At 32.8% G+C, this 13,702-nt stretch overlaps 1 protein-coding gene across 7 annotated transcripts in view; it reads right to left on the bottom strand.

Moving 5' to 3' along the window:
- ATRNL1 (attractin like 1) overlaps positions 1–13,702 on the bottom strand; it is an 899,374-nt gene that overhangs the window by 711,059 nt on the left and 174,613 nt on the right. For all 7 annotated transcript variants that reach the window (XR_011648991.1, XM_058298321.1, XM_058298320.2 and 4 more), the window contains exons 11-13: positions 6,680–6,764; positions 4,489–4,697; positions 3,379–3,497 (exon numbers count right to left, since the gene is read on the bottom strand). Coding sequence is in view for 6 of the 7 variants with exons in the window: in XM_058298321.1 (XP_058154304.1) it covers positions 3,379–3,497; positions 4,489–4,697; positions 6,680–6,764 (413 nt within the window). In the remaining variant the exon portion in view is untranslated. The remainder of the gene's footprint in view (positions 1–3,378; positions 3,498–4,488; positions 4,698–6,679; positions 6,765–13,702) is intronic.

A 13,702-nucleotide genomic window follows, 5' to 3' on the forward strand; every position in this document is an offset into this window, starting at 1 on the left:
AGGGAGCTAAAGAGTTATTTTCCATCAATTAGGCAAAAAGTTACTTAAAATTAAGTTATAATTATTCCTACATATAAAAATGTTTGAAACAATTTTTAGTCTCTTAGCTACTTTAAAAGTCAGCCACCAAATATTGATTTACAAACTGCTCTACATGTAGTTTACATTATTATGCTGTACTACAATATAGTGTATACTATACTATACAACTACTTTATTATATATTTCCTACATGAAATGCTTTGCAATCACCCCCCTTCCAAAAGTATTGGTTTCTTCAGAACAAATTGCATTGACTATGTGGTAACCAATTAAAAGTACACCAATACTAATGTAAATCTTTATTCTTCTTTTAAAAATCATAGAAGATATATTACTTTAAATCTCAGATTATTCTGTGACTCTTATTCAACCATCACGTCTTCATTAAGAGCATAAAAACATAAAAACTTTCTTAAAATGTTCTAATTCATTGCTTTTTTATTTCACTTAGCGTATAAATCTTAGTAATAATTATAATATGTGACCATTAGAGCATAGTTCTAAAAATTTACCAGGTAGCTGAAAAGAAATATTTACTTAAATAATCTGATAAGTAAAAGAGCCTATAAAAATGTCAACAAAATGGCTAAACAACATGTTAGAATAAGAAAAAAAAATTACGGCTTAATGCAGGTCTTTTTAATAACAACAGTGACATTAGAGTCACAATCCAAATCATTCCACTGTTCCTCATTAAAACAATATTGTTGTTTATTGATACTGAACGAGTACAATAGATGAAATTATATTTCAATCACACGGAAGAACAATTTAATCAATGATGTAAGTTGACTTTTATTCTGGAATACAGCTGGCATTTTTTGACCCGATGAACCAGATACACATTACTAAACAGAGTATGAAAAGTAACCATTATTCTAATGATTTTCACTCAAAAATATTTACCATGAAAATCAGTGATAAGCAGCAGGGTATTTGAGCTATTAGAGCACCCCAAAAAAAAAAATGCAACTAGCACTAAATACTGTTAAATAATGAAAAAGTTGCATTAACATCCCATAGACCTTTTTGTACTCATTAGCATTTGGTTTAATAAAACTGTCTAAAAGACACATTACATTAAACTCTAAATTACAAGTGAGTACCATCTGCTCACTTATAGTATCACACCGAATGCTCTCCTCGTTAACACATCATTATCAAAAATAAAATAAAAAGCAAGAGGCCAGTTTATAAAATGAATACTTGATAGCAATTCATATAACACAATTTCTGAGATCATAAAGTATATGTGTATTTTCACCTAGTGTAAATATCTAAATGGAAGTTAACTCAGGGTTATCTAACAAAGCTTAAAATGAAATCTGCTAACAAATTTCACTAATGTTCTCCATTTTAGCCCCTATTTCCATCCTTATTTTAATTAACTTCTATTTCCATATTACTCACCTAAATAACTCTCATTACGTGACTAATAATGCAAATTTAAAAATTAATTCAAGTGTTCAAGGCATTGTTATGCTATATTAATATTTTAATTTGAATAAAATTGAAGTACATCTTGTCATTAAAAGCAAATTATATCACTGGAAGGTACATACCAACAGAGTATGAAAGCAATGGGTTCAATCTTAGGTGTCAATAATTGAAAATTTTCCATTTTAAATTTTGAATATTTTAGAATAGAATCATAAAACATAATTTTTTAAATTTCTCTCCCCTCCCCCTCCCAGTTGTCTGCTCTCTGTGTCCATTCACTGACTGTTCTTCTGTGACAGCTTCTATCCTTATCAGTGGCACCAGGAATCTGTGTTTCTTTTTGTTGTGTCATCTCTCCATGTGAGCAGTGTCATTCCTGGGCAGGCTGCACTTTCTTTCGCGCTGGGCGGCTCTCCTTATGGGGCGCACCCCATGCATGTGGGACTCCCCTATGCGGGGGACATCCCTGCGTGGCATGGTACTCCTTGTGCGCATCAGCACTGCGCATGGGCCGGCTCCACATGGGTCAAGGAGGCCTGGGGTTTGAACCACGGACCTCCCAAGTGGTAGGTGGATGCCCTATCCATTGGGCCAAGTCCACTTCCCATAAAACATAATTTTTGAACTGTTAGTTAATGGAGATAAACTTTAGATGATGCAATAAAATTATACTTTTTAGTTTTCAAACTCAATTTTCTTTACCTTTTGCTTACTTATGATTACTCAGTACTTTGAAAAACAAGTACATACGTTAAATTTAATGATTATATTAAGTTTTCATCTGGAAACTCTGTATGCACATTAGTTATTTAAGACACAGCCCAGTAAGAGACTCTTTACTCCTATTAAATACTACTTTATAAATCTTTTTCTTTCAATTTGTTAACATAGTCTAGAAAATGTGAGATGTTCTGATGCTATTTTAAAAGGTTAATTTTTGCTGCTCTTAATCCATTTTCATCTACCATAAATAGCGTTTTTGCAATTTTTTAATAGTCCATATTGACCTTCTGAGCCAGGCAATTATTCAGTATGGCAGGCTATTCTATCAGTTGTACAAAGTTTTAGGAGCATTCATGGCCTCTACCTACTAATAGCACATCTCCAGCTATGACAACCAAAAATGTCTTTAGGCATTGCCAAATGATCCCTGGGTCAAAAAACTGCCTCCATTTCAGAACCACTAATTTAAAGACAGATAAAAGAGAAACTCCTACTTTCAATTCCTCAGGTTAAGCTTACACACAAAACATGTAAACAATGGACTACACCACTATTTTTTTTAATTATTTTTTTTTAATTACATTAAAAAAATATGAGGTCCCATTCAACCCCACCGCCCCCGCCCCCCACTCCCCCCACAGCAACACTCTCTCCCATCATCATGACACATCCATTGCACCTGGTAAGTTCATCTCTGAGCATCACTGCACCCCATAGTCAATGGTCCACATCATAGCCCAGACTCTCTCACGTTCCATCCAGTGGGCCCTGGGGGGATCTACAATGTCCCGTAATTGTCCTACACCACTATTAATGCATGTCTAAAGAAGCATCCCACAGATAAGATTTCAACGCTTACCTATATAATACTGTTTCCATCAGAAGACTTTTACAGTCTTTTTAACAAATCAATTTGTAAAGAATTTTCTCAGTCTCATCCAGTGTAAGTGAAAGGCACTAGATACAAAATAGAAGCTACACTTACAAATTTGAGCAAAGAACTAGTCTTGTACCAAGTCTTGTACCCATGGACCAAGAAGTGAATGTTTTCCTACATATTTTCTAAATGCCTTCACATGTAAGTGCTATTTTGTACAGTGCTATTTAAATGGTGAACTAATGATTATAAAGAAGCAATGTTAATTACATTACCATTTACCCATAAATACTAACCATACTACAGTTACTATTCACTGAAATGCATTTCTTGTCATCACACCATTGGCATCCATTTGTATTGGCAGTACAGCTAGCACAATCTGCATATCTGTAACATCTGTCATCAGAAGCAGCTGTAATGAAATTGGGAGATAGAACACATCAGGATGAAAAAACGTCACATTTCTGAATCTACACATTTTTTTACATCTGTTTAAGAATCACTAAGAAATTTTTAATAATAAAAAAGGTTTATATAAAATACAAGTTCCCCAGTATGACTTCAACTTTGTTTAACTGTGTTTATAGGGTTTTAGATACCTCATACCCCCATTTTAAATATTCAATCCACCAGAATCTTTTAGCCATTTAAATTTACAAATTTTGAAGGGGGAAAAAGAACTTATAGGTATTTTACTGAACCAAATATATTACAATACATCCAAAAGAAAATCATTAAAAATATTCATGTTTATAAATTTACTCTTCTTAAAGATATTTGGAGACATCTGAGTCATATAAATCAGTAACATGGTTAAATACACTTATTAATTGCAGCATCAAACGTGTAAAACCCTTCACCTAAAGAAAATTGAATATTCTATATCCAAATCATAAATAAATTAATACATAAATATTTACTGATATTTTTCACGTCTGATTTATTTATTCAACATTTTCGTAAGATTATAAAAGTAGAACATTGATCATCAAATTCTAGAAATTATTTTAAATTTATGGTCTAGTATGGCAATAACTCAGGAAGAAAAACACTACCAAAGGCAGAATAAATTACTTCAATTTATTTCTTAGAAGCACATAATAATTCTTAGAAACTGTATATTTGAAATCACTTTTACTTACATAACAAAATAATCCATTCATATATATAAAGGCTTATAAATAAAATATTGATATATAATATATATACACATTCCAAAAAAATAGCTAATAAAGGTATTAACAATAATAATTGCTACTAAGTTTAAATATTAGAATTCTTAAATAGAAGATTATGAATGTTAAATTTCTAAAAGTTACTCAGGCAATTCTCATAAGCCAAATACATCTTTTCTACTTCTTGCAAAGTAGAGTTTTAGTACCAGACAGGGAAAAAAACCTTACCTGTTTTAGAAGGGCACTTCACTCTAAGAATATTATTAGTATTTCCAGATTCCCAAGATTCACAGTGATTTTTATCCCAAACGCATTTTATCCCTGGACCAGCATTTTTACAAAGTTCTTCATCTCTGAAAGCCTTGCAATTTGGAGGCTTGTATACAAGGATATCATTAAGGAGTACACTAGAAAATCCCCCAAATATATACATGGACCTATTAAAAACAAAATAAGAATCTTAAATAAAAAACTATTAAGAAAATTTGGCTTAATGTACTTGTAAAATTAAATATAAATTTAAATATACATTTTACATTATTTTTAAATACTTGTGCCAAAACTGTTCTTTAAAATCATATTCCTGGGAAACGGACTTTGGCCCAGTGGTTAGGGCGTCCGTCTACCATATGGGAGGTCCGCAGTTCAAACCCCGGGCCTCCTTGACCCGTGTGGAGCTGGCCATGCGCAGTGCTGATGCGCGCAAGGAGTGCCGTGCCACGCAAGGGTGTCCCCCGCGTGGGGGAGCCCCACGCGCAAGGAGTGCGCCCGTGAGGAAAAGCCGCCCAGCGTGAAAAGAAAGAGCAGCCTGCCCAGGAATGGCGCCGCCCACACTTCCCGCGCCACTGACGACATCAGAAGCGGACAAAGAAACAAGACGCAGCAAATAGACACCAAGAACAGACAACCGGGGGAGGGGGTGAAATTAAATAAATAAATAAATCTCTAAAAAAATAAAATAAAATAAAATAAAATAAAATAAAATCATATTCCTAATATACAATGATACAAAAACATCAGGCAAACTATTATAAGATTACTTGAAGGTTTTCCAGGTAAAACGAGTCTTAAAATATTAAGAAAACGTTAAGTCTATAACATCTGAGTTTATTGCTACTGGAAGAAAGGAGATAGAACAAGGATTATATATAACATCCTTTGATCAGGAACATAACTACTACTACATACTACATAATAAGGTAGGAGATAATTATTACATACTACATAATAAGGTGGAAGATAATTTTTAAGAAATATATAACAGCTACATATGGATAGTAACGTACACTTTAGAATTGCTATCTAGGATTATAATTTTAAAAGATACAGATTAAAATGATATTCAGTTATTCTTACAGTATTTTACTTCTTTTAAAATAAAAAAGCCAAATGTATATTCAAAAAGGATATTCAAAGTTTCTACTTGAAGAGAGAAGTCTAGACAATTACTTAATTAATACTATCAGTGCCAAAGAAGTATGACATGCCTTCAGAAAAGCATGTTTTTTATTTCTAGAAATATTATTCATATAACTGAGAAAAATCAGGAAATGCTTCAAGAATATGTTGTATTTTTAATGTAAAATAAAAATCAAACAATATTACAAAAGAGAAGCTTAAAGGTTTTCTGTTTATGAAACCACTCTGGATTTCATTTATCATTTTGAAAACCAATTAATAACAGATACAAAGTTTCATTGTAGTTAATTTCTAGCTGCTTTTAGTATCAAGTCATTATGTGATAAATCCGAAGACTTTTACATAATTAGGATAAGGTGGTAATAAAATGATATTACAAAAATATCATTAAGTATTACAAATTTTAAGCACAAGGTAAGCTAGCATATTATTTACCGCCACTTGAATTAAACAACCAAATTTTTGCTACAGAATTATAAAAATCATATTAATTTAAGGAAGGTAATGAACATCCATCCAAATCCTCAATGGATATGAGGATATTAAAGTTCAGAAAGGTTAAGTGACTTGTCAAAAATCACGTTTAATGACAAAACTAAAATGAGAATCTAATTCTTCCCACTTTCCTTTTTCTCCTTGGCAGACATACAAGACTAGTCTATTATTTCAGCTCAATCATTTTAAGGAAGAGTCATTCTTTATCTGGTCTCTGAAAAAATGAAAGAAGGCAGGATGGATTCAGAAAATATATATCTGAAGTTTTATCTCAGCACCTTTCCTTTGACTACTCAGTACACTCTTTTTCCCTGTCCCTTAAATATATTTAAACAAAAAAGAATGGAGGATGTGGTTAACAGATCAAAATGCATTCCATAGTCGAGGAGGAATACATAAAATCTAATGACATTAAGTACAAACAGTATTTAAAAAGAGAAATGGAACCTGTGGATAGTACGACTAATACCCTTGACCACTAAAAATTGCAAATATGCTTCTTTACCCATTAATGACAACTGCAGAGTGTCCAAATCTGTTGACATCTCTATGAAGATTTGGTTTTGGTAATATTTTCCATTCATCACAAGCTAGGAAAAAGAAAACAGAAAAACAGAAAAACAAAATAGATTAAATCATTGGCAAAATAAAAGACGTAAGACTTAAAACTAGAAAGCAAAAAAATGGTTTTTTGTTAATTTTCTAAGGTCTACAACTTAGTATCAAAAGTTGAATAGTATCATTATTCAACTGGCAGTACTCTTTCAATAAAAACAACTTTTGCTTAAAATTCCCACAAATAGTTTTAACTGTATTAAAATAAAAATAATTGAAAGGAACAAAGTTAAATGTATTTTACATTGGAAGATAATTTCAATGCCATATAATCTGAATTAATAAATAGTAAGGTTTTTTTAGTAAAATTCATTAATATCAATCTAGGGCAAACCAAATAGAATATCAAATTTTACATGTATAAATTAAAAAGTAAATGGATTACATATTATTTACTAAAAGAATGCTTGAAAACTGAAGTCAGAATAAAAGGTCTAAATCACTTTAATGATTTAATATTTCAAAAGAATAGTTTTCATTTTATAAATGAGAATGATGCAGTTGGAAAAAACTAGATAGAAACGTAAAAAAAAAGATTTTGTAAGCTATATAAAGTCTATGTAAAGTAAAATGGTTAAAAATATATATATATCATTCACTATACCCTCAAAATAGACACATATATTAGCACAGATTTTTAGATTTCAAGTAATTCAGGCTTCAGCAACTAGGGACATTCTCAGGTCAGTATTTCAGGTTTCATCTTCTTAGATATACCATATCTACAAGGCCTTGGTATTTAATAAAAGCACATAAGTATAAGTTTTGCAAAAACAAGTTAATGTATTTTTAGACATCATAGATGCTCTTAAGAAGAAGAAAATAATCTAAAACACAGCTAGTTATAAAACAAAATTTTAATGAATTTAAGTAAATATATCTGTAATAGTAATATAATAAATTTGGTTTTAATTTCACATTAATAGTGAAGATCTAAGGAACTGATCACCAAAATCATAGTTTAGAAAAGAAACTGGAAGTCTGAGAGCAATATAAATATATTTTGAGCTATATTCCCCAAAGTATATTCCAAGGAACACAAATCCCCCAAACCAAATCATTCTGTAGTTGGTATTCTCCTTCTTCAGTTCACGAAGTACATTTACAAATTACATACTCTCAAAAGAGAGCATACAAAGGTAGAGAATCCTAACTTTACTCTCTTTAACCCAGTATATTCCCAATTTTTGCCCACTGCAGTACATTTCACATTATACCTATTAACATCCCCAAGAACCAATGCTATAAGGATGACATTTTTGGAAATATTATAGAGGACTACACATGAAGATTAATAGTCTGACAATTTTACATGTTAGAATTAATATAAGAAGTGGGCAATATTTGGGTATAGCACTTCCAAAGTGCTTTTGTCTATATTATTTGAAATGGTCTTTAAAGAATCCAGTGAAGCTTATTGAGCATTACCTTTGTTAGAAATGAGGAATTAGACCTGTGAAAAGTTAAGTGACTTGTCTAAGGTCTATTCAGTTGCCATTGATTTTCCTTAATTTATGTTTATGAAGGTGTTATATTATAAAAGTGTACTAATTTGATTCTGAAAGATTATTCCTATTTAGGGGTAAGGAGAGAGGTATTATGAAGGGCATAGTTTTTGAAAAAGAAAGAGATGGAAACATTAGGGACAGTGAATGAGTTGAAGCATTATATATTAATAAAGGGGGCAATTTATATTCTGGACAGAGGATAAAGAAACAGAGAGCTTGAATAACATGATAAATGAACTAGACCTAACAGACATTTATAGAGAATTATACCCCAAAACAGCAGGATACTCATTCTTTTCAATTACTTATAGATTCTTTTCCAGGATAGACCATATGTTGGGTCATAAGACAGGTCTCAATAGTTTTAAAAAGATTGAAATTATAAAAAGCATTTTCTTTGATCATAATGGAATGAAGATGGACATCAATAACAGATGGAAAAGGGGAAAATACATAACTATATGGAGTTTCAACAACACACTCTTATATAATCAGTATATCAAAGAAGAAACTGCAACAGAATTCAGTAAGTATCTCGGAAAAAATAAAGATGAGAATACAACATATCAAAACCTATGGAACACCACAAAGGCACTAACAAGAGAGAGATTCATAGCTTTCAGTGCTTACATTTTAAAAAAAAGAATTAAAACTGAAGATCTAACTGCACACCTGGAGGAACTACAAAAAGAACAGCAAACGAATGCCAAACCAAGCTGAAGGAAAGAAATAGTAAAGATCAGAGCAGAAACAAATGAAATCAAGAACAAAAAACAATAGTCAATAAAACCAAAAGTTGGTTCTTCTAGAAGATCAGCAAAAATCAAAAACTCTTAGACTGACAAAGAAAAATGAGAGAAGACACAAATAAGTCACCCACCACAGTTGCACTGACTTACACTCACACCAGCAGTGCATGAGGTTCCTACTGTGCCACATTCTCTCCAACATGTTACTCTAGCTGATTTTGAATATTTATCAACCTGATGAGTGGTTTTATTTTGCATTTGTCCAATTACTGGTGACATCAAGCATCTTTTCACTTTAAGAGGCCATTTGTTTTACTCCTCTGTGAAATTATTGTTCAAGTCTTTTGCCCATTTTTCTATTTGATTTTTGTCTCTTTCTTAATGATTTAGAGAGTCTTTAGTATATATTCTGCCTACCAATTTTTGGTTGGATATCTTCTTTTATGCTGTGGTTTTTCTGTTCACTTACTTTAAGGAATATTATTTTAAGAAAGTTTGGATTTTAACTTGGTCAAATTTATCAATTCTTTACAATGTTTGGTTTTTATTTCCTAAGCCAAGATTTTAAAGATAATCTCTTTAATTTTTTTCTAAAGGATTTACATTTTTGGCTTTTATTATTTTGGTCTTTGATCTATTTAGAACTTATCTTTGCATGTATTTTAAGAAACTATTTTTTCTTATATTTTCAGTTTTCCCAGATCATCTTTGAACATTTATTCTTGACCCACTAATTTGTGCTTCATTTGATTCTTTATTGTTGTTGCTGTTCATATTAGTCAGAGTTCTCTCAGGAAACAGAACTGATAGGATATATACATAAATATTTTGAGATTTTTATAAGAATTGTCTCATGTGACTGTGGGAATAGGGAAGTTCAAATTTTGTAATGTAGGCTGCAAGCCAGGAACAAGGAAGGTTTTCGATGAACTCCCCAGGAAAGGATGGCTAACTGATGTAGAGATGGAAATTTCCTCTTCTGACTGCTTAAATCATTACTTCTCCTTTTAAATCCTTCAACTGATTGAACAAGACTTCTCTTATTGTTGAAAGCAATTTCCTCAGTTGATTGTAGATGTATTCAGTCATAAATGCAATCAACTTACTGATGATTTAAGTCCACAAAATATCCTCATAATAACAATGAGACCAATGTTATTTGGTCAAACAACCAGACACCATAACCTAGCCACGTTGACACAAGAATTTAGTCATCACACTGTTGTTTTCATTTTCTTGCTTTTAACTAAAGATACTTATTTGCAAAGTTCAAAAGTCAAATAATCTTCCAAGTCTTATCAAAAAAGTCCCCTACTTCCTATCTCTCCAACATCTATTCCAGAACCACAGAGGCAAGCCCTTTTAAAATTCAAAAAAAAAAAAAAACAGCCAGAAGCATTTCGTTCTTGCATTTACCTCATTATTCTAAATGACCTGCTTAGTCCTCACTTTTAGATAATATCTATTAATGTCCTTAATTTGAAGATTTAGTTTATTTACACACATACACACACTTCCCCTTCCTCCACCCTGAGCATGTTTATAATTTTGTTTTAAACAATATGCAGTATTTATTGTATTATTTAGACCTAAGTCATATAATATACTATGTTTACATTTTTACTCTTGAACTTTTTACTTTCCTCACATAAATCATTTTTCTCATTTTTGCTTAGTTTTATATGTATCTACAGCTTGTTCATCCTCAACTCTTTACCAGATGTGTACATCTCTTCTCAATATGTTCTAATACATCAAGTTATCTAACAGCCTCATTTACTTCTTGAAGACATCTCTCCTGAAATTCCATCCTTTTTCTCAAATCTGAACACATTGTTCTCTAGGCCTGCTTTATCATCGTAAAAACTCCCTTCATGTCTCCCATCTATTAGATACTATATTTCTTAGATTTCATTTTTATCTGATTTTATTTATTGAATATCACACTTCAGTAGGAGACAAAATTCTGCAGCCTCCTAAGTTATACTGGAGGTAAATTTTGAAACCTTACAATTCTAAAAATGACTTCAAGACTTATGTGATGGCTTGATTGAGCTTAGAATTCTACCTTGGAAAGAATTTTCAGATATTCAAGGTATTACTCCATAGTCTTTTGGCTTCTGGTGTTGCTTTTGGAAGTCCCTATGCTATTCTGATAACTATGACTTATTTGACCTACTCAGTTAATCTCTCTAGAAACTTCTGGGGTCTTTTTTCTATCCCCAGTTTTCATGATGGATGTTGTTGTGAGTCTTTTTTGTATGCAGGGTTTCCAGCTCAGTGGGCTCTTTCATTCTGAAAATTCATGTACTGCATTCTTGGACATTTTTTCTTCAATTATTCATTTGATAATTTTCTCTCCCTCTAAAATTTTCTTTTTTTAAATTTTGTAAATCCTACTACTCAGACATCAACTTTTCTGGAATAGTCCTCTAAATTTCTTATTTTTTATCCTGTTTTCCATTTGTCCTTTGTTCTTATCTTTAAAGAGATATTCTTGACTTTATCTTCAAATCATATTTGGATTTTGTTATCCCAATTTTAATTTATAAGAGCCCTTTTTTGTTTTCTGCATGTTTTTTATAGTCTTCCATTCTTGCTTCATGAGCGTGATATGTTCTGTCCAAAAAGATTGAAGTGGGAAGCGAACTTGGCACAGTGGTTAGGGCGTCCATCTACCACATGGGAGGTCCACGGTTCAAACCCCAGGCCTCCTTGACCCGTGTGGAGCTGGCCCGTGCACAGTGCTGATACGCGCAAGGAATGCCTTGCCATGCTGGGCTGTCCCCGCATAGGGGAGCCCCACGCGCAAGGAGTGTGAGAGCCGCCCAGCGTGAAAGAAAGTGCAGCCTGCCCAGGAATGGCGCTGCACACACGGAGAGCTGACACAACAAGATGACGCAATAAAAAGAAACACAGATTCCCAAGCTGCTGACAACAGAAGTGGACAAAGAAGAACACACAGCAGACAGACACAGAGAACAGACAAATGGGGCGGGGCGGGGCGGGGCGGGGCGGGGCGGGGTGGAGGAAGGGGAGAGAAATAAAACAAATAAATCTAAAAAAAAAAAGATTAAAGTTATAATATCCTATCTGCATTATCTCAGTTTCCTCAAATTTCTTTTTTTCCTTCCTATTTGTTTGGTGCCTTGGTCAAATTTAGTAGCTTTTTGCAAAATCACTGCCCATGCAAACTTAAGAGTGAGGCACTAACAAAGCTGACTGGAAATTTTGTGCTTGAGCAAGAGATGCTAACTACTGGGCTTCTGATCAAGTAGAACCATTCTAGCAGGTACTTTCTTTTTTGCTGGTCAGATTCCTTGGGGCAAATCCTCCAATCTCCTGCCTAGAAACTATAACCTGGCTAACAGTATTCTTGGACCTAAACAGAAGAAGGGTACTAAAGGATTTATCCAATTTATGTATGTATGCTGTCACTTAATCCAAATATTTTCAAAATGGTACCTACACTCTCAACCATGTTCTGATAACCTAAATATGGAAGACCATATTTACCTTCTACAGTTTCCTTTTATTAGAGTAGAAGAGGGACTGGATATTCAGCTGCATAGAATGGAAAGGAGAATCCAGGATTTAACAGCTAATCACGTAAATTTTTAAACTTTCTGTTTTCAGGCCTACAAGCATCCCTATTTGCAGAAGATTTAAAAACTAATTTCTGATATCTTTTAGGCTTCTATAGTACAAACATCCTTCTTTCTGAATGCTGTCTTAGATTTTAGCTACCTTACATCTCCAGGCCAGTTACCACTTGTGCATCTGCTACTTTCCAGCATCAAAATTCTTAGCATTCTTTCCCTTTCATGTTATCATTGTCTTTATGAATTTATATCTTTTTATCCCTTTTCTTATGGTTTAAGTGGAGTTGCAGGAGGCAGCTTAGAGTAGAAGTAAACACATGTCAAACCACATGGAAAGCCTCTTCCTAACTTTTTTTAAATTTTTTTCCTCTGCTGCTTTCCAAATGGGAATAATAGGAAAAAAGGGAAAAAAAGAAAAAAAGCAAGTTAAAGAAGTTTTCATGCTTATAGCAAGAAAGTAAGATGGAACTAGCCTGAGGGAAGAATTATGAATAAGAGATGGTGTCAAAAATATACAAGAGACCACCATTTATTGCTTTTGGGAATGTAAGATGGTTCAAATACTGTGAAAAACAGTCTGGCAGTTCCTCAAAAAGTTAAACATAGTATTACCATATGATCCAGCAATTCCACTCCTAGGTATATACCCAAAAAAATTCAAAGCAGGTACTCAAACAAATACATGTACACACATGTTCATAACAATCTATCTACAACAGCCAAAAGGTAGAAAGAGCCCAGTGCCCACCAATGGATGACATACAAACCAAGTGTGAAACAACCACACAATGGAACATTATTCAGCCACAAAAAAGGAATGAAGTACTGATGCATGCTAAAATGTTGATTAACCTTGAAAACATTATGCTAGTTAAAGAGGACAGACACTAAAGGTCACATATTGTATGATTCCATTTATATGCAACATTCCAAATAGATAAATCCACAGAGACAGAAAGATAAGTATCCACTGCTAGGTTTGCTACCAGCAGACAACCTACAGCTACCAATTAGCCTTTGCAAAGATTTCCTTTGCTATGGGAGCTTACTGTCC

Source organism: Dasypus novemcinctus, chromosome 6 (assembly GCF_030445035.2).
Source record: "Dasypus novemcinctus isolate mDasNov1 chromosome 6, mDasNov1.1.hap2, whole genome shotgun sequence".
NCBI lineage: Eukaryota > Metazoa > Chordata > Mammalia > Cingulata > Dasypodidae > Dasypus > Dasypus novemcinctus.